At 44.0% G+C, this 21,607-nt stretch overlaps 2 protein-coding genes across 4 annotated transcripts in view; one reads left to right on the top strand and one right to left on the bottom strand.

The window, feature by feature from the left end:
• The window catches only part of RAB20 (RAB20, member RAS oncogene family), a 30,503-nt gene extending 26,136 nt beyond the window's left edge, over positions 1-4,367 (top strand). The window contains exon 2 of the mRNA XM_063346749.1: positions 2,649-4,367. Within this exon, the coding sequence (XP_063202819.1) occupies positions 2,649-3,169 (521 nt within the window). The 3' untranslated portion in view covers positions 3,170-4,367. The remainder of the gene's footprint in view (positions 1-2,648) is intronic.
• A 5,467-nt stretch (positions 4,368-9,834) lies between these two features.
• COL4A2 (collagen type IV alpha 2 chain) overlaps positions 9,835-21,607 on the bottom strand; it is a 148,059-nt gene continuing 136,286 nt past the window's right edge. For all 3 annotated transcript variants that reach the window (XM_063337710.1, XM_063337692.1, XM_063337702.1), the window contains exons 40-48: positions 21,198-21,323; positions 19,697-19,813; positions 17,948-18,109; positions 17,716-17,814; positions 16,853-16,999; positions 16,144-16,260; positions 15,110-15,301; positions 14,474-14,760; positions 9,835-11,567 (exon numbers count right to left, since the gene is read on the bottom strand). In XM_063337710.1, the coding sequence (XP_063193780.1) occupies positions 11,313-11,567; positions 14,474-14,760; positions 15,110-15,301; positions 16,144-16,260; positions 16,853-16,999; positions 17,716-17,814; positions 17,948-18,109; positions 19,697-19,813; positions 21,198-21,323 (1,502 nt within the window). In that variant the 3' untranslated portion in view covers positions 9,835-11,312. The remainder of the gene's footprint in view (positions 11,568-14,473; positions 14,761-15,109; positions 15,302-16,143; positions 16,261-16,852; positions 17,000-17,715; positions 17,815-17,947; positions 18,110-19,696; positions 19,814-21,197; positions 21,324-21,607) is intronic.

The following is a 21,607-nucleotide window of genomic DNA, read 5'->3' as shown; positions in this document are numbered from 1 at the left end:
TCTAGTACTCCGTTGCTGCAGCAAATGATTTGGGGGGCTGGATTTTATGGCGTAGGCATCTGAAGTGGGAGAATGGGGGAGGATATATGTTCCATTGTGGCTTCCAGACCGCAGTATAATCAGGATTCAGATGAAAACAAAGTAGGTCACGGCACAAACTTCTACTGAAAAGTTGGAGACTCTTACAAACTCCCTTGCAGTGCAACTGAAAGCACAATTTGGAACATGAGGTTGGATGAAAAAGTGTAACAGCACTGACCTCCTCCTTCACCTACACCCCAATCTTCCTTGCCCTTACCCAGCATTCCTAAACAGGTTTGTTTGGTTTTTTTCCTCCTTTTTTTTTTTCTACTTTCCAATCACTGGTTTAAAGAATTACTGGAGGAAAAGAAATCAGAGGTTATACAAAATTGCACAGGAGCAATTCTCCATAAGCTTTGCCTAATGCTTTTCTGAACTCCATTCATTGAGCTTTTGACCTCTCTGATGCCGTATAACTCTTATTGCCAATTATTCACTGTGTAGGAAAGTATTTAAACTACACACATGATTTTTTTGATGTGAAATCTTCGTTTTCTATGTTACGAGAAAGAGTAAATAGTTGTTCCTGGGTTACTTTCTCAGTATCAGACCTGAGAGATCCCACAGTATCGTGGCCTGAGAGATCCCACAATTTTTCCTCATGCCAAAGCTTTGTATACTTCTGAGCATCCTCACCAGCTTCCTTTTTATACCTCTTTGTAGTGTACTCTGCACCTCTTCCAATCTGTTTCTCTGGCAGTGGGGGAATTTCACTCAGTGTTAAAGGTTTGGTGAGCTTTGGATTTCATGTTCTAGCTCGGTGTTTTCCAGTTTTGTTTTACTGCTAACAATGAACGCTGTGTCTTTCTCTTCTGGCCACTGTGGAGTAGCATCCTGAAGTTTGTCAAAGGACTTACCACAGCGACTCCAAGATCTATTTTAAGTTCTATTCCCAAGTGGAGATAGGCTCTGAGTTACTTTCACAGTGTGTATGTTCATGTGCAAAGGTGTTTTCCCAATACACACTGACCCGTATTTTTCAACATGAATTTCTTCTGCCTTTCCTAGCCCACAGTCATTTACAAGGATTTCATGATGTTGTAACTCATGGTGGCCAATAGCTTTGTGCAGAAAATTGATGTAACCAAATAACTTCCAGATTTTTCTATAAATGGAGACTTTGTGCAAAGAGTCTATGAAAAGAGTTGATAAGTTATGATAATTCCTAAGTGTTCAGAAGAGTGTAGTTGGCTCTTTCTCTCTCTCTCTTTATTTTTTTTTTCTTCCGTGTTCATTCCCATTTCTGCAGTGACCTAAGGCTGACTCTGGCTGGTTGAAATATAGTGTTTTATCTTTTTCTGGATTGATTTTTGGGGATCGAAGAATTTGCTGTAGCACACTTACTACATGTAGCAGATATTTGGGGAAAGCTGCAGTTCTTGATAGGAAAGGACAATGCTGTCTTCTGCCTCATTTCTCTTATTCCCTTTGCAACTACTGCAGAATGCTGCTTGCTTCCCAGATCTTAAAGAAGAGTCAAATTTTTTTTTTTCCCAAGAAACAAAATTGAAGGAGAGCATCAAGACTTAGCTGGAAGTGCTGGTAGATAATCACTGAATGATGAGGAGCAAGAAATGTTTTGTTATTAACTGTTGGTTATTGAGTGATGGTCAGGGCAACCAAAAAGATAAATTACTGTTAAAATGTAGTTAGGGTTCTCTATATTGTGTGTTTAATACTCTAAAAAAAGTGTGAGTACTTGGGGTGGGACAGATGCGTATCAATACAGACTATTCATTGAAAGGGTTATCAAGCATTGGAAGAGGCTGCCCAAGGAAGTGGTGGAATCGCCATCCCTGGAGGTATTTGAAAGACGGGTAGACGTGGTGCTGAGGGACATGGTTTAGCGATGGTTTTGTCAGTGTTAGGTTGATGGTTGGACTTGATGATCTGAAAGGTCCCTTCCAACCTAGACAGTTCTATGATTCTATATACAGCAGCATTAAAGACAACAAGTCTCTTCCTGTAAAGCCAACGTGCCTGAGAACTGTGGGCAAGTAGCATAGGGCTAAATTGCTTACAAAATCCTTCAAAACTTAGGAAGAAGTGGATTACTGACTTTGATCCAGATTTCTGAACTGAATGTACTTGAAAGTATGTGATGAATTTATAGATATTTTTTTTTCTAGCAGAATTTGAAATAGTAGAACTTATTTTTTGTTTATAAATGGTTAAATAGGTGGAATGGGCCATCTGTGGAGGCAAGCAGGGCAGTTGTTAATGTGGCATAAACAAACTAGTATGCAATGTAATGAAAAAACCAAACTTTATGTGCTTCCTACAGCTCTGAGTACTGTGTCATGCGTGCTCGATCACCTGTCTGTGGAGGTTCTCTTCTCTGAAATCGAGCAAGCAGTGAACAGCTGAGCTGCTCTGTGGCACTGCTACACTCTTAAGAAAAAGCAGAAGGAAAAAAAAACCTGAAAATGCTACAGATAACACAATTTTACCTTCCCTGCTTCATCCAAACTTGTGAAGTGGGCTTCAAATTCCTTAAAACTCTTTCACTCGGTTAATAATGTAGCTTCCAGCACGCTAACTTTTTGTTGTGTTTAAACCTTTGCCAGGGCGGGAGCAGTTTCATGGCCTCGGGTCTATGTACTGCAGAGGAGCAGCTGCTGTGATCCTCACGTATGATGTGAACAGCCTCCAAAGCCTGACAGAGCTGGAAGAAAGATTCTTGGCACTGACGGACAGTGCGAGTGCTGACTGCATTTTCGCTATTGTTGGAAATAAAGTTGACCTCACCGATGACTGTGCTTTACCGCCGGATGAAAATAGACCTGAGAAGTCTGTTGCCAGCTGTGGCTCAAAGGTGCGAAAACAAGTCCGTGCAGAGGATGCGATTGCGCTCTATAAAAAGATACTGAAATACAAAATGCTGGATGAGAAGGACGTTCCGGCAGCTGAGAAAATGTGCTTTGAGACCAGTGCAAAAACGGGATACAAGGTGGACTACCTCTTTGAAACTGTGTTTGAGATGGTAGTCCCGATAATTGTACGGCAGAAAGCAGAGGGGCCACCGCAAACTGTAGATATTACTGACTACAAGCCAGCGAAAAGGACAAAATCTGGTTGTTGTGCCTGAACCATTTACATAACATAAGAAAAGGGGAGGGATTGTTTGCTCCAGCAGACTGTGGAATAAGAAGTGCTTGCAGTTCACCAGAAAGGAAAAGTCAAAGAATAAATAGATGAAAATGGTGTATGTGGAAAAAACGAATCTTCTGACCATGAAAAGTTTCTGGGAAGCCCTGTGTGTGAAAATGGGAATGTGAGTGAAATTATGGAGGAAGACTTGCCAGTTTCCGAGGGCTCTGGAAGACAAATGGTGTGTTAGTACAATTGGTAGCGACAATCGTTTGAACAGTTTTGAAGGAGTCTCATTTTTTTTAATGACTCGCCATTTCATGTTGCATGTAAACGATCTATTTGTGTACTCTCGACAGCTTTCACATGATTATCGTCTTTCCCCTTGTGATTCTAACTTTGGAAGATTGAACACATGGTACTTTTTTACTCTTAAAAAAAAAAAAGCAGAAAAATCCAGGTATAATTTATATTTGTAGCTAACAAATCAATTAGTCTTTTTATGTCAGATATGACAGTGTAAGATTCAGAAGCTGTACTATTAAAATAATTGTGGATATGTACTGTTCATTTGGAGACTTTATTAATGTGAATCCTCCTTCCATAGTGGGCTTTCACGTACTAATGGGCAGCACCGCAGCTCTCACTGCTCGCATTGTAAGTTGCAGGAGGAAGTTTTTTTCCTTCATTTTTTCTCTTGTAATTTTTTAATGTGGGTAGCAAAGATTTTTGGGGGGAGGAAGCAGTTTTCTATTTTGTCTGCATTTTGCAGAGACCTCTTCTCATGGTGCCTATATGATACGGTGTTGGATACCTGTGTTCTGTCTTCCAGCTCCTCCTTAGTTGTGCCCAGGCAAAGCTGCAGCTTTGATTTCTAGCAGCGATGCATGACATTACCATGTACCTGGAGGGAAGCGAGGACTGGTGTTTTCTGATGTGAAACTGGCTAATGCAGGAGGAAGGGAAGAGAAACTGCCTTTTGTGGAGTAGAAAAGCGCACGAAGGAGCACTAATGAGGTGTGTAGTTTCTCTCCTGACTGCAGTAAAAAGGAGGGGCTAATACTCAGTACTGCTCCTGGAGCTTCCCAGCCCTCTCGGCTACAAAGAACACATGCAGTGATCCGGGAGCTCACATTGAGATACAGTAATCAGAGTGGAGAACTGCTAGTTTAAAAAAAAAAACCAAAACAAATAAACGCCACAAATACCCCACGCCCCCTGCCAAACCCTCCCAAAAACAAACAAGCAAAAAAAAAAAAAAAAAAAAAAAAACAACCCAGAGATGCAGCTCACATGTTTCCAATGTTTCCAGTTCTGCAAGTTGTTGTGTGGGGACTCCTCCATCTTCCTGTGGAGGCTTCTGGCATAGAACTAAAAGGTTGGTTGTTCTTATGCTTCATCGTTGTCTTTCTCTGTCCCACCCAAATCACAGTTGTTTAGTACATAGGGAGACAATTTCTAAATGAATAATGAATTAAATTATTACTAGGTATATTTAAAACTCTTTTTTTCAAAAGTATGCCCTCTTGAGCAACGTGCTGCAGTGTAGTAGCTTTATTTTCTGCTTTCAAGTTTATGCACAATACACGCATAGGGAGGAAGAGTGGCTTGAGAGACAAACCTCTGTTATCTTTAAAGGTTGTAATCTTTTTGATCTTTTAATTTTTTTTCTCTTAACTGTGAGAGTGGTGAGGCACTGGAACAGGTTGCCCAGAGAAGCTGTGGATGCCCCATCCCTGGAAGTGTTCGAGGCCAGGCTGGATGGGGCTTTGAGCAGCCTGGTCTAGTGGGAGGTGTCCCTGCCCATGGCAGGGGGGTTGGAACTAGATGGTCTTTAAGGTCCCTTCCAACCCAAACCATTCTGTGATTCAGTGATTTACTAGAGGTTTGCAGTTTTACACCTGCCAGTCTGTCAGAGACTTAACAGCACCTGCTTCATGGTATTTAAAACTTAATACAATTAACCCCCCCCCCCCAGCTATTAACAAAACTTCAAGGCTAGTGTCAAGTCTTCCCTCAGGACTGGGAAGAGGCAAACAGGTTTACAGTCTCGGTCTTGTTCATGACCAAAGTGATCTGCCAATACGTCTGAGAGAGGTCCACCACTGGCTTTGCTCCATCTGTTGACAACTGAACCTGCAGCGCACAGAAGCTGTGCTGGGGCTTCTGGTCACTGGTTATAAGGTCAGGCTTTTGGGAGATGCTTTACCCCTAGAAGGTACAGAACAGGAAAAACTTTTGTAAATTTAACACCTAACACTTAAGGTATAAATATTCGAAATTCAGTTGTACCAGTGTTTGATTCATATGAGATCTTAAGATCCCTACAGTCTTTCCAAAAGCTCCAACTTGAGTGTTTTTACTTAAAGAGATGACGCGGGAACCTGTAAGTCTACACTTGTCCAGCATGGTGTTCATGGGTTTTCAATGTTGCTGGCTATTTTTCTTTGAGAAATGTCTGGGTTATGATGGGTTGTCACTCTGCCAGCCTGTCATGCCAACCCTGATCATGGGGTTGCACAGCAGGACCTGGGAGGCTGTGTAATACATGGGAGCTATTGGTAAGAGGTCAGGAGGAGATCTGGGTTGCTCAGCGTGCATGCTAGCCCCATTTCTTTACTACTTTCTGAAGTCAGATTGTGCTTTCAAGCAAAACTTAGGTTTCTGGAGTTTGATGTAAGACTTTAATTTTATTAATAGTTAAAAATCTGTTGTAGCTGATCTCCATTTTTACAGACCAGTGTGATGCTCTGTCTACTGCAGCAGTGCCTATGCTATCTTCATGCCTGCAAGCATGATTAGGGAACCCTCAACACTAAAATTGCACAGATTTTTTTTTTTCCTGTTTAGTGGTGCTGTTTTGTTTTGTTTTCTTTTTCTTTCTTTCTTTTTTTTTTTTAGCAGCACAGAGTAGCAATGCGCTATGGCTTGCTCTTGTACTTGTTAAGTGTCCTAACATAAACTTCCCTGTTGCTTCTGCAGGTGCGTTCTGATATCCCAGCACTGCAAAAAGCATTATTTTTCCCCCTTCCCATCCTACATAATTTTACTGGAATGATTCTGCTCGGCTTATTGACGGGGAGGAGCAGGGAAGCTGCAGGGTAGGGACTGGTGGCACAGGAACTGCACTAATGAACCTTTGTTCTAACTCTTGTTGCCTTAATAGCCACAGAGCTAGCAGCTAACGTACTTTTAGCATAGCAGCAGTAGGCTGGACCACTAGTCAAGCTATGCCAGTGCTAGGACCTGCATTAATTATTTACTTATAAATTATTATGCCCCCCCACCTACCCTGCCCTGGCTAGGCTACAGCTGGAGTTCATGACAGACAGGGAACTACTGGAGAGAGTCCAGCGCAGGGCTACAAAGATGATCAAGGGGATGGAGCACCTCTCTTACGAGGAAAGGCTGAGGGACTTGGGTCTGGTTAGCCTGGAGAAGAGAAGCTCGAGAGGGGATCTTATCAATGCTTATAAATATCTAAAGGGTGTCAGGAGGATGGGGCCAGGCTATTCTCAGTGGTGCCCAGCGACAGGATGAGGGACAACGGGCACAAACTGGAACACCAGAAATACCATCTCAACATGAGGAGGAACTTCTTTCCTTTGAGGGTGTCAGAGCACTGGAACAGGCTGCCCAGAGAGGTGGTGGAGTCTCCTTCTCTGGAGACATTCAAAACCCGCCTGGACGCGTTCCTGTGCAACCTGCTCTGGGTGACCCTGCTCTGGCAGGGGGGTTGGACTAGATGATCTCCAGAGGTCCCTTCCAACCCCTACCAGTCTCTGATTCTGTGATTAATAGCCGCTGTGCCTGCTCTTGTTCAATGCCCACTCTTCTGTGTCCCACCAGCTGCAGTGAGAGTTTTCCTCTGTTGCTGGGAGGTTGCTTTCCCCATTAATAACCTGTGTGTGCAGCCTGGAGCTGGGCCGGTCATGGCTGTGTGCTCCTGGGGCCCCCCTAGGACTCCTTCCCGCAGGGCTAGCGATGGTGGGTGAGAGCCCTGCCTAGGGGGGGAACCTCATTTTCCAACTACTTTTCCCCCCTGCCTACCCCCTTTCCCCATTACATTTGGCTGGATTATGTGAAGTGTTTGAACAGTGAAATAGAAGAGGTGTCATTTTTGGCCACGCTGGGCGAATGTGAGCTACAGGCCTGGCCGTGCCTGAGCTGATGGCTGTGACCTGAGGGGGAGGGAAGGATGGCAGGGCGGGCAGGGGCAATCTGTGCCAGGCTGGCTGGGAAGGCCCCGTCCTGACCCTGGCAGGTGCTGGTGGTGGTGCAGGACCAACATCACTGTTGGACCCTGACAACCCCAACAAGGCTTTGATCCTCGTGGTGGCCACAAAGGGAGCCTGGACCCCCTGGCTGTCCGTGGGGCAGGGAGAGCTGCTGAGCCACCTGCTTCAGCTTAGGTATGCCCTTGCCTATGTCCTGGTGGGAAGCACCACTGCCTGTTTTAACTTCTCTGCTCGGGAGTCATGGGACACAGTGATACACCCGTCCTGACAGGCTGAGAGAGCTGGGGTTGTTCAGCCTGCAGGAGAGAAGGCTCCAGGGAGACCTTATAGCAGCCTGCCAGTACCTAAAGGGGGCCTGCAGGAAGGATGGGAAGAGACGTTTTACCAGGGAGTGTGGCAATAGGACCGGGGTAACAGTTTTAAACTGAAAGAGAGGAGATTTAGACTAGATATCAGGAAGAAATTCTTTCCTGTGAGGGTGGTGAGACACTGGAACAGGTTGCCCAGAGAAGCTGTGGATGCCCCATCCCTGGAAGTGTTCAAGGCCAGGCTGGATGGGGCTTTGAGCAGCCTGGTCTAGTGGGAGGTGTCCCTGCCCATGGCAGGGGGTTGGAACTAGATGATCTTGAAGGTCCCTTCCGACCCAAACCATTCCATGATTCTCTGTAATTTCCATAGAATAAAATGCCTTAAGTTTGTTGCCAGTGAGTCATGGTTTGGGGGCCAGTTGCCATCAAGAGGCTTTGGATTGCCATCAAGGGCAAGGGATTGGAACTAGATGATCTCTAAGGTCCCTTCCAACCCAAACCGTTCTGTGATTCTGTGAATTCAGAACCCACTTTCAAGAAGTCCGGGCAAGCTGTTCCAGTTGTCTTGCCACCCTCATCATAACAAATGTCCTCCTCCTGACCAATCTGATTCTACCCTCTTTCAGTTTAAAACCTCAGCCCCTTGTCCTGTCACTACAGGCCTTCGTAAATGGTCTCTCTCCATGTTGTTTATAAGCCCCCTTTAAGTCTTGAAAGGCCACTATAAGGTCTCCCCAGAGCCTTCTCTTCTCCAGGCTGAACAACCCCAACTCTCTCTGCCTGTCTTCATAGGAGAGGGGGTAAATGCCCAGCTAAGAGGTAGTTTGAGTAAGCCAGCTCCCCTCCATGCTGTGCTGCAGGGTAGCTCACTGGGTGAAATCCTCTGGCTGCTGCAAGTATTCCACGTGTTTGCGTGCAGGAGCTCCCTCCCCTTCCCAAACAGTGATTACGCAGGCTTTGGAGAAACACGCGTATGAGTACACAGACCTGAAGCACATGACATACACAAACAACGCACAAAAGTTCAAGTCTGCATGGCACCTTGGGGGGTTTTGTAGTTTGGTTTTTCCTGCACAGTGCCTGGGCCTTCAACTCAATGCTGTGCTGACACCGCACTGAACAAACTTCCAAAGAACAGCTTCTGTGAGTCAGAGAAAATTGAGGCAAAGCCACTGTTGGAGGAAGACCTATCTGCTGAAGTTTTACGTGCAAAAAAAATTAGCTGCACAGGAAGATTAGGCAATGTATTAGCCACGAAAATCCAAACAGTTTGCTGCTGTTGTGGACATAATTTGTTTTTACAGAATTCTATAACCTCCGCTGGCATTCACTTGAAACATGGCATGTGCTGCATTGCCGGAGCTGCATGCTGTAAAAATCACAAGTGATACCTGTGTGATCATCCCACGACCACCGATGTCTAGCAACACCTGGAAGAGACAAGGTGCCGATTCATGGGCATTTGTTACTGCTGTGTGTATTTTAAAAGAATTGGCAAACATGGAACAGACCTGGCTCATGTTGACTGCAGTGTTTCCAGTTCTAAGCATTTTATTTAGCTGAAGCAAATACTAGTGTGATTAGTTTGTTTGCAGGCAGCCTTTCAGAGCTACTGCGTGGCCAGATTGCTCATTTCAAGCTCAGGTAATTTCTCTGTTTGTGGATATATCTAATTATATGTACAACTAATCTAGGTTAGACAGTGTGCTAGCTAAGAACTTTAACTTAATTTATACTTTATATCTTTTTCGTGGAGGTATCACTTGCCAAGTTTGGTTAATGTTGGTTTCCGGAACATTGCAGAGCATGAATAATACGTTACTTTAATCTGCAACATTGCAATTTATTGGCCTAAATTGTTCTTCCTAACAACGAATGAAATACTATTTCAGTGTTTCAGCTTATACAAGGAATTTTAGAAACACAGCTTCCCTCCTGGATCTTTTTAAGTGCCATGAAATAAAACAAGTGCATTCCTGCTTAAAAATTTTGAATTTCAGTGGAAGGAGCTTTCTGGTGGTTCTTTTCAAATTCCTTAGGTGCAAAGTAATTCAACAGAGTAGTCCATATGCATTGTATAGGAAGACACCATTTACAAAATGGAAATCATCAACAAATAGAGGTGTAGAAAAAATCAGGTTTTATTTATGATACAGTGAGGATGGAATGTAATTACAAAAGCCAAGAAGCACCTGAAGCAGGAGTGAGGTGAACTGTTGAAAAACCAACTCATTGCTATAAAAGTCTCTCCGATTTCAGTTTTAAGCATTCAGGTATATAATCAGACTATGTGAATAGGAAATTTGCAGCTGATCCTTTTTTTCCCCCCTCTCTTGCGGTGGTGACAGCCAACTTTGGGCTAAATTGCCTTTTCTACAGACGGAAAGAGGAAGCCATTCTGGCCATTTATCAAGCCTGGCATGCAATAACCTGGTTCTCTGTGGGAAAAGATGGGGCTAAATAAATGCCTTGCCTCGTTCCCCTTTGCTTTGGCAAGGATGGCTGTGTGCAAGTTGGGATGGTGGCTGTCCCATTGACACGTGTCCCCAGCTGCCAGGACAGCATGCCTTCAGACAGACAACTGGCAGGTCTGGAAGTTCTGAGTTGGAAGGTCGTGAACATTGAGCAATATGCTCTCCTGCAAAACCTACCCTACGTGCGATGGCTGTTCCAACAGCGCGTGGTTAAAATCTGTTTGTGATGAGTGGCTTGTTTTCAGAGGGGAAAAAGTGCAATGCAAAAACCACTCAGCGGTGCTGCTGTGTGGGCAGCGTGATACAGATGGATGTCCACAACACAGTGGAGCAAGAGACCTCTGTAATGACCCTTTGGCCTGGGTTATGTCCAGAAAAAAATTATCAAGCTTGTAAAATAAAATGCTGATCTTCATCATATAGTCTCCTAATAAAAATAGGAAGAGTTGCATTTTGTGGTCACTACTTTTGGGAGGCCTGTGGGCTTCTCTGCTACTGCCAGTGGGTAAGTGCTAAAGCATGGTGAGTCTTGAAAAAAACCAAATACAGTAAGATGATTGTTTTGGGTGTGTTTGAGATGCCCAAGCATAAAACACTGACATCAAAGTTAGGTTTCAGTGCTGGACATAAGCACTTTCCAGAGCTTATTTTCAGTATTTTGCAAGGGTTTAGCATTTTGATCATCCTATGTTAACTTTTTACTGAACTGCAGCTGTTAGTGTTTACTGTTGTGACAAATATAGTTAATAGAAAAGATGCGTATATTCTCTTAAAGTAAATGCAGTGGGTATCTGACCAAGGTAACCAAAAGTTTTTTTTGGTGTTTCAAAGCTGCGAGTATCTGTATCATTTGGCAAATGACATAATGTTAGACTAGCAAAAAATGTGTATATATACTGTATAGTAGGAGAACACAGCACTAGATCTGTGTGTTAGACTTAATTTGTGTTACACCTAATTTGCTTTTACAGACACTTTTAAAAATTAACTTTCCATTCAGCTTTTGAGGTAATAAGTTAAAAAAGCACCAAGATGATTTATTCAAATGTCTAACCATCCTAGAAGGGTTCCACTGTATAAGAACTACCTGGAAAGCAGGTTCCTTATACTGTGAAAGACTTCTATAAATTTTTCATACAGACTTGACATCTGCTGATATGGCTTCGGATGAGTCCTGCCTTGAGCGTATCTGCTGAGGGCTTGCTTTGGAAGGGCTGGTCGATCGTAGTGAGCCAGAAGCTGTATTTATTTGCAAAGTAGTGACAGGTTCCACGTGCGCCGTTGCATTCGATGAAGGGAGTTGCTCTGAAATCTTCCAGGCAGCTCCCGGGAGAAACCAGCGACTGTCCTCCGCCTTCATCACCAGCAGCAGTGTGCTAAAGGAGACAAGGAGGGCAGCGTTCAGAGCACAACCTCAGGCAATTCTGTCAAAAACTTACGCGTGGGAAAAGAGAAAAAAAACACTAGAATTGCTCCTAATTCTTATCTCTGGAGCAGAGAGTCAATTAATCCTGCAACTCTGTAAGGCTTAAGGGTTTAGCTATGTTTTAGCTATAGAAAGGGGCTAGCTCACATGTTGATGCCACTTTAAAATCTTCTGACAAACATCTTTTCTATAGTTAAGATTTTCACTGTTGGAAGTCTTGGACTTGCAGAATCATATGGGTGGGAAGGGCCCACTGGAGGTCACTTCAGCCAGTCCCCTGCTCAAAGCAGGGCTAACTTCAAAGTCGCCCTCGGTCGCTCCAGGGCACCGTCGAGTTGTTAATACCTCCAGGGATGGAGTTTCCACAGCTTCTCTGGGCAACCTGTTCCTCTATTTGATTACCCTCACTGAGAAGAACTTTCCACCATCTATCTAACTTGAAATTCCCTAATTATAAAGTCTGGCTTACTCTGCATCGCACCTGAGGAGCACTGTGGAAACAAAATTAGCTTCTGTACAAATAACTACGTCCCTCTGTGGCATATTCTTTGACAGCGAATTACACCAAAACCATGCACTCAACTGTTACCTTTGACACGTACTGTGGTAATGAACTGAATGTTACTTTTGTTCTGTCAAAGGCATCGCCAACAAAACAGACATTTCCTCTGTCCCTTTAAGAGCTGTACAGCTGCATTTTTAAGTGAAGCTGTTTTCTTTGTTAAAAACTGAAGGAATTTGCAATATAAAAGAAAGCAGCTGGAAAATAAAGTTGCTAAATAGTTTTGTAAATGTAGGGGGAAATCTGGGCACATCCAGTATGTTTGCCTGCCTACGTTTTAATAAACACCGTATTATAACAGTGCAAGCCATAACTGCCTTGGTTTATCCTGCAAGAGGCCCACTGTGTTCATGCAAATGAGTAGCAGAAGTGGTCACCTTTTAACAGAGTAAAGGACTTTGATCTCCAGCTAGCGTTATATATTGCTGAGGTTTAGATTTGTTTTTTAAAAAAACCCCACAAAACAACAAGTCCCTGTTGTCCTGTCCCTCCCGTCATCTCACCCCAAAGCTGCAGCCCACCAGATTTGCTAAGCTATGAAGTTCAGGAGTAGAACTGTTCTACCATCTCTCTACAAGGACAAAGTTGGTAAGAAGCAGCATAAACTATTAACAGCTAGCAAAAACTGCACATGCTATTTGAGCCCTGGCTTGGGAGCGGACCTGCTTGATGACCTCAGGACGAGCACTGGCATTCCTGCGCTCAGCATACAAGCTCCAGCTCTATGCCTATAATATCTCTTGTATCGGCCACGGCCTTTTATCCTTCTGCAACGCTCATGCCACCCTACCTTTAGAGGATGCATGACAGTGGAGGGCCCTTGCTACATGAAATCTTACTGACTTGTGTGGCTGTTTGGGCAGGAGTCCATGATGACTCCCGTCATGACTGTGCCCTACCCAAGGGAAGGAGGTGACAAATTTAAGCCAAGGAAGTAAAACAGTGTGTACTCTGAGATAACCACAAGTGGGCTGTACTTCTTCCATAGTTGCCCGAGAGGCAAAAATGCGTACACCAAACACTTCATTTGCTCTGAATGCTAGCTGGGAAAATGTGACCTTCTCACTGTATGTTCCTTGGTGCTGGCAGACTTTGTCCTGGCAAAAAAATTCTTGCTAAGGTAACAACTTTGCTCTTAACAATGCTGAGTGTTTACGCGGGGCTTTGCAAACATTTAATTAATCCTTGGCATTCTTGTGAAGTAACTATGAGATTGGTATCGGGGCTTTTTATAGAAGCAAAAGAAAGGTCAAACATAGGGCTGGTCAAAAATTTGACCTGCCTTTTCTCAAAGCATTTTTTTCTGTAACTTAATGAAAAATATCAGATTTCCTTTTACCTGATTTTCTGGAAAAGTGAAGCTTTTGGCTTTTGACAAACAAATAGTTTGCAGGTAAGCTTGACTACTGTTCTGTGATGTTTTCTGACAGAGAAATCTTTTTCTCCCCCCCAACCTTATTTACTTCAGCATCTGGTTCAGTCTTTAATGAGTTAACAACATGGGCAGGTTTTGACTTTTGCATACATCAAGCAACTCAGAAAAACGAGCATCTGTCAGATCATTCCATCCACTAGCACGTTCTAGTTGCTCTTTGCCATGTTAAGCGCTCCAGTGCTTACACAATGCCTCTGTACAGTCTTGCAAGAAAGGTCAGGCCCTTCAGCAGGTCTTCCACTGCACACCTAACACGAAGCTTTTCTGTAACATCCCATTGCCTAATTATAAGATCACAAGATCTAAGAGATCCTATAAGCAATGGGATATAGAGCTCAGTTCCTGTTGCCGTTAGAGTTCCAACACTGAAGATTATTTCTAAAAACAGCAGGAGGCTGCCTCCATTCTAGGTGAAAGACTTTGGCTTCTACCAAGTATCAATGATTTTGAGTTTCTAAAAGAAGGGGGAAAGTTTTGGCTTTTTTCTTGCAGATCAGCTTCTTAATAGTGACGTACATAAGCAACTCCCAATCTTCAGCTGTGAAAATGCTTTGTAGGCTACTGTCGCACCTCACTGCGGTTTTATTTGCTGTCCCTGTGTTCTGCTCCAAAGCACTATTTTGTACATAAAGTAAGGACTCCAGATGCTAGTCTGACAAGAGGCAATTTTCTCTGCAATTCACAGAAATTTTGCTTCTCCTTTTCTGCTTCCTAGAAACTAGTTTTGTAGTTCCCTGGTTCCCCAGTATGATGCACGGGTTTTGTGTTGCTGGATCTAAACCAGAGCAGCCTTTCTAATATCTAAGGCTCAAACTTAAAACCCAGGGCCACACAAAGTGTGACACTGGAGAACAAATACCATAAGGAAGGAATATCCGATCCACAAACTGCGCCAGCCTTCAGGGCAGTGAGGAATAGAAGCTTCTTGGCTATGGACAGCAATTGCCACAGCTGGGGCCTCACAAACTGAGCAGCGGCTGATATATGGCTTAATGTCGTCTTCTGCCACAGGCATCATTGGAAGAGGTGCTGTAGTTGAGAGCCAGTAGGATTTATCATTTCGACTTGCATAATAACAAATATCCCCAGGGTTACAGTAGAGGAATGGCATAGTACTAAAACGAGCCAAACATGAGCCGGCCAGCCCTGTTAAAAAAGAAGACCAGAAAAAAAAAGAAATTATGGCAATCATTCTCACAGAAGACAATGCACGTTTTCAGTTTCTTGCTCTTTCCCAAGCATGTGTCAGGGAAACCCTGCGGTCCAGAATGTTTTGCTGGCTTTACAGGTCCCCCTGAACAACACTAATGACTTACAGGAGCTCTCTCAGGGGCACTCAATGCAGACATACTGTTTTTTTCGTCTCTCTTCCTAAGCCTTCTCTCTAGCCTAAGCCTAGAGAAGTCCCAGCTTTCTCTAAGTTCTATTTTATTTTTTTTTTCATTTCAGCCAGAGAGATGGAATTGAGGCTGCTGCCACCAACACCTGCACGTACCTAGATCCTGGTTGTGTGCTTTCTCTTGTCCTTCAAAATACAGTAGGCTGTATCCACTCCACAGTTTGTTCATGCCAACTGGGCACATTGGCTCTTGATCGGACTGGCTGTGCTTCACCAGCAGGTAGCCCATGCTAACGCTGCGACCCGGCATGCCTGGAAGCCCGGGGCTACCGGGGCGACCTGGCTGACCTTAGAAGAGCAGGGAAAAAGAAATCATACAACTTAGTTTGTGCTCCCACAAATGCTCTGATGCTGGCTGATATTTCAGCTAAGCTGCTGATGAACAAAGCACAATTGCATGATGCCTCTTCGTATGGTAAGCTGCTGTTAAAAGAGCTGTAGTTCTAGGATTATACCAAATGCTTTTGAAATAGATTGGTCCTGGATCAGGCTTCCTGGTTTCTAAGATGATGTATTTCACTGTCAGAGCCAGGGAAAGTCACATATAAAGTTCTGATGAATTTTAGCATTCTTTAGCACAATACAGATGAGCGTATTTTTCCTTTAAAACATTTTCTTTGTCCAAGATGAACCAATGGTTTTTGAATCGCTTGCATTTGCTTCATACGGTTAAAACTATGCTCCTTAACAAGGTTTTAAAACGTTTTTCTCTGTGTACTTAGCTAATTAAGCTAGTAATCATTCTGTTCTTTGATTGCGTAAGGACACAGGTATTTCTTTTTCAAATACATTCCCAAATATCACCTACCCAACCATTCACTTCCATGAATGTAACTGCTAGTAAAACACTAGGCTGAAATACTTGAGAGAAAACCAATATAAAAATACACTCAGATCAAAACAAAGTCAGTCACATGAGTGGACTGACATCTACATCTACCAAAACCTATTCTGAAAATCCTGCTTTAAGATAATTCTGTTAAAAGTTAGTTGTCCCTTGTGAAGAAGATGTGAAGACAGAAACTTTCTCTCTGCTCCCCTCCTCCCCGTCCCGGTGATGTAGTAACCACACAACAATTTCTGGCAGTGAAAGGGGAAAGAGGGAAGAACTGCTGTGCAACATCTCTTACCTTCAAATCCCACCGGACCCTGAAACCCTGTTCCTCCTTGTTCACCTCTGGAGCCGGGAGGAGCTGGAATGCCACCCCTGCCTTGGAGTCCTGGCTCTCCAGGTGAGCCTCTGAAACCTTGCATCAACAACAGTTATAAGCACAATGACTGCAGAGATATCAACATGCTACCCATTTTGTTAACATGTGCTCTACTTGCATATGTTTGGTCCTATCTGCCAGGTTTATCAATTTATGCTAAGGATGATTCTTGCTCAGGCAAAGAGCACTGTCTCCATTGGAAAAGGTTGCTGGGATCAAGACTACATGAGCCCCACAATCCTAATCTTTCACTCTTGCTACCACCACGCATCTCTGATGAGGCTAGTAGCAAGAGGTGCACTGCATTGGGTCGATCACTAACATTTCCTGGGTTGACAGTACGCCCACAAGGATGTGCGCATTTCCATCGAAGACATTCAGTCTTGATTTAAGTGAGATCCATATCTGATGTTTCTTTGGCTATGTGGGTGTTGTCAAAGTTTTCTGCTGTTGTGCTTATGTTCTGAATGCTAGGAGGAGGAGGAAAGCCAAGCCATAGCTTTGAAAGATGAAAATTTGACTCTCCTTTCTGATTTATAGAATTTAAAGAAGGGAGCTAAAGCAGTGATTTAGTGGCCTCACTCTGCTAAAGCGAACTGAGCTTTCACTCCACATGTGCAATTCCTACCTGGATCACCCGGTGGACCCTGAGGTCCCATATCTCCTGGGCTTCCTTGAGGTCCTATATTCCCACGGGGACCTGGTGAGCCTTGCTCAGCAACCAGCCTTGGAGGAAGAGGGGGCAACCCAGGAGAGCCTGGAGGGCCCTGAAAGCCTGTGATGGGAAGCAAGATGAGACAGTTTGATTAAAAAAACCCAACACTGTATTTTCCTTAATGTGCTTTCATCCACAGATACGTTGCTGTTACTTGGTTGGCGTACGTGAGAAAGGGACTGTTGTCTACAACTCACCACCTCGGGTGTAACACCTATATTTATTATACTGGGGGAACATGTAAGGGGATTGTCTTCTCTTGGACAGCACACAGATAAGCAGAAGGAAATGAACGATGCTACTGCTTCCTCATTTATGACACAGGAATCTGGGAAGTTCCCCCCAGACAGCCAACAGCTCTCTGAGGTGCAGCACCATCTTTTGGTGGGCTTCTGGAGACACAAATACATGATGGTATAGATGGGAGTGATGGATTTTAAAGATATTTCTAAATATCCAGTATGTCTTCTCCGGAGGATTAATTTAGATCAGGAGTTCTTTATTTTTTTTTACCCTGAAAGTGGCTCTGATTTTGGAGTGGGCACCTCATACAAAATAAATTCTTAGAAGGCAAAAAGTTGACTACCCATGTTAAATTCAGGCAGCTGTCCACGGGAATTTGCCAGGGGTCACACAGAGTCATGCAGGTTGGAGAGGACTCTGGAGATCATCTAGGCCAACCTCCTGCTCAAAGCAGGGCCAGATAGATCAGGCTCTGTGCAGTTGCAAAGTGAGTAGTTTAGAAAGGAGTCACGCATCTGACTGCACTTACTCACCAGTCACTCCTCTATCGCCCTTGGGTCCGATGGGTCCCAAATCACCTGGAAATCCTATGGTGCCCATAAAGCCGATGACACCTTGTTCACCCTTCCGACCTTTAGTGCAAAATGACGTGGCATTATTGCATTTCAACACAGATCAAGTGAGTGCAACAGTCATATCATTAAAGCTGCTGTGGCATAGCAGGTTCCCCTGCCCCCAGCCAAGATCAGTGTTTCCCATCCTTACCTTTTGGTCCAGGGTACCCGGGAACGCCAGGTCTCCCTGCTAATCCAGGATCACCTCTGCTTCCTTTTGGGCCAATTTGTCCACTCACACCTGGTTGTCCACTTTCTCCTTTGCTTCCTGGTGGAGCCGGTGTTCCAGGCTGCCCCTGTAGTCCTGGATAGCCTGTTTAGAGCACATATACGTTGTAAGCTGTTTATACTTACGACCTGGGCACAAGGGAAAATAACTATTATCTAATTGTATCCCATCAGGTTTTATTTCCTTAATTTAAGCGGGGAGCTAATGCGTAGCTCCCCAATAGACTAATTCAGCTCTCCTGCTCCTGCTCTCAGGCTGGCATTACCCTTCTGCTGCAGTAATAGAGGAACTGGAGCATGAAGCTCCCACAAAGCAGAGTGCCATCTCCAGCAGGATTTCAGAAGTGGGGTGCCTGCTGAGATACAGCCTTCAATGAGCTATTCCTTCCCCAGCAAATGCCCCACTTCACTGGCTGCCTGCCTGCTTCATCCTAAATTCTCCAAGTAACTAGAGAGAAATCAGACAGCAGCGAGTACCTGACTCAGTGCCAGGTGGTAAATAAGCCAAGGACTTACTGTTCCATGTATCTTGGTGCTTCGGTTTAACATCTGGATACAAATAACTACTTCATGCTGTCTTGGGAATTATGGGAACAGCTTCTTTTTCCAGAATTATATGTTGCCTGAAGCTAAACCTGGCAGGCTTCTGTTCAGTTACCTCTGCTGCCTAAGAAGACATTTGGACCTTGTTGCTGAGGAGAGAGGGACTTACTGACTAGGGATTTGGTGGGGCATCTCTCGTGCTGCCCACTGAAGTTGGATCATGTGTGGCTACGAATGCAAGGTGCATGTGGCAAAGTAAAAGCGAGCCATTCCTGTCTCACCATTTTGGCTGGGAGATGGTGTTCCCGTTCCCACTCTCCTGACTGCTTCTATTTTTATTTTGTACGCCAATGACTGCCTGGGGAGTGGGAATCTGTATGCAGAGTTAGGCCAACTAATGTTCTGTTTCCATCAGGTGTTTTGTTGGTTTTCAGCTGGTTTGTCTTTTGTAAGTTTTTCCTGAGTTTACATAAGCATTTCCATGCATCATATAAAGATGACAGTGGGACACCTGCAGCTTCTGCTACGAGCTCTTCACTGTGGCACTGCAGTGTGAAATGATTGTGTAGTCCAATAAGCAGCAGGTATATCAGCCTCTAAATACAGAGTGACACAGAGTGGCCCTTTCATACGTGTGAGAGAGGCCGGCTCATAGCGTGGGCTTTTAGAGAGGAGAAGGGCTAACGCTTCCCCATGTAACTTAGTTTGCATGGTAATTTCACATAGGAAACTTCTGTAAATGATTAAGAAAATATTCCGTAGACTTGCAAGTCTGCCACAGATTTTAAAGTAGTAAGTTAATATAATGCTTCTGAAAGTTGTTAAGAGAATTCTGGATAATTAAATCAGTAATTTGCATGAAAATCAAACCCTTCCATCAGGACAACCTGCAGGAACTGCCTTTTGTTTTCAAGAGGTCTGTCAATCTTATCTTATGTACCATTCGTTCTGTCCAGCAATTATTCACGCACTTTAGTGTTGCGTTTAATAGGAATATTTTACTAAATCAAGACCAAAATAACAGTGACTGCTGTTGCTAACCCAGTACTTAAAAATCTATTGTTGTCTGAGGGCACAACATTGTACTTTATCTTTTATCGTTCTCTGAGGGGAACAAGGCATGGATTACCTGGCACTCCGTCTAGACCTGGGGAGCCTATATCACCAGGATATCCTGAGATATTTGAAATCCCAGGAGGCCCTGGAAATCCTTCCTGCCCAGGAATGCCAAAAGGTCCTGGAACTCCTGAAAGGAAGAGAAGAAATAATCAGTACTGCAAGGAAAATGCACAATTGCAATTATAAGGACTCATCTTAGGCTAAGTATAGAGAGTAGGATTTTCATAATGGAAAACACCTGCACTTCCCACTGATTTTTGTTTTGTGGTCGGTTTGGTTTTTTTCAGATGATGTTGTGGAGGTTTTTCTTAAAAGAATCAAATACTAGTTCTGTGCCAAAGCTCTCTGGATAGCTAATTCCATCTCACTGTGTGGAATGCTAATAATCTTGTGTCTGCCAGGTAAAATATTATTTCAAGATAGGAATTACTCAAAATATCCTAGGTATACTGAAGCAGACAAGAAAGCAGCTTGGTTCTTCTGTGTCCTCTGGAGTCAGGGATCACAGACACTTAAGGTTTTCGTGAGTCAGTTAAAATCAAAAGTTTGAATGCAAGAAGTTCTCTACAGATGAAAAGTGTTCAATGCCCAAAAATCTGGCCCATGAATGACAGATTATTTTTTTCAGTAGATTCAAATTGTCAGGAAGCCACAAACCCCCTTTTGTTTATTAATTTAAAAAAAATTATTAATATTTAATTCTGACAAACAAACATGAATAAGTGAAATAGCCATTTCTTCCAGGGCTTGCTAATAAATCTCTGAATGGCACAGCATGTTAGTAACAGCAAAGCGTAACACAAAAGAATAGGAATGAGCTACTGAATCAAGCAGGCAAAGGCAGTAAGGTTTTATATCTATGCCAGTCCTTAATCCTTTCAGAGCCAAAACGTTGGGAAGCTTTTTTAAAAAGCCCTGTAATTAGTTGATTCATCCATAACATCAGTCTGGTGGCTCCCTGGTGGAAGACGAACTGGTGGTGAACCATAATGAGATAAGCAGAGCCTGCTACAGTAAGGTGGGTTTGAGCCAGAAGGCTGGATGCTTACATGGCACGAGGGATAAAGGTTCCCTGTGCATGGGAATACAGCCCAGGAGGAATCAGCGGGACAATCACACATTGATGGACAGTGAGGCTGTCAGAAGAAACGTAAACACTGATAGATTTGCAACAACAAGAAAGAAAGAAAAGCCATAGCATTTGTGTTAAGTGGAGCCTCATTAAAAATATTTTGGGAGCTGATGGCTGAGAGCAGCCTCTGGCATTTGCAGCGTGCTGAGCTCAGTGGGTGCTACAAGATGCTGCTACCATGGGGGAGGACCCAGGCTGTCCCGGAGGGACTGTTTCTGTGCAGATGCTGGCTGAGCTGCAGCACTAATTCCAAACAGTGACCTTCCCCACATCGGGAGCTTGCTGATACAGCTGTCTGCACTACGCTGCATTTTGTGACATCTGTAACGCCCACAGCTGAAACAAATAGTAAGTAGATCCCATTCTCCGGAATACGAACCTGGAACACCTCTGTCTCCTTTCTGGCCCGGTGGTCCTCGGCTGCCTTCCACTCTGCTCGGCTCTCCCGCTTCCCCTTTGTCACCCACTGCACCTGGGAAGCCTGCAGAGCCGTAGCCATCTGGGCCTGTTGTGGAGTTGTTCAAAATTAAGATGAAAGGTGAAATGTTTATGCATGTAACACCATATCAGCATGCTAACGTACATGTGTAGAACATGTGGATATACTAAATCATAGAATCACAGAATCATTTAGGTTGGAAAAGACCCTTGGGATCATCGAGTCCAACCATCATCTCCACTCTACAAAGTTCTCCCCTACACCATATCCCATAACACCACATCTAAATGACTCTTAAACACATTCAGGGATGGTGACTCCACCACCTCCCTGGGCAGCCTATTCCAGTG

Source organism: Chroicocephalus ridibundus, chromosome 1 (genome assembly GCF_963924245.1).
Source record: "Chroicocephalus ridibundus chromosome 1, bChrRid1.1, whole genome shotgun sequence".
Lineage (NCBI taxonomy): Eukaryota > Metazoa > Chordata > Aves > Charadriiformes > Laridae > Chroicocephalus > Chroicocephalus ridibundus.
Note: the sequence above shows the minus strand (reverse complement) of the source record. Positions and strands in the feature narration are given on the sequence as shown.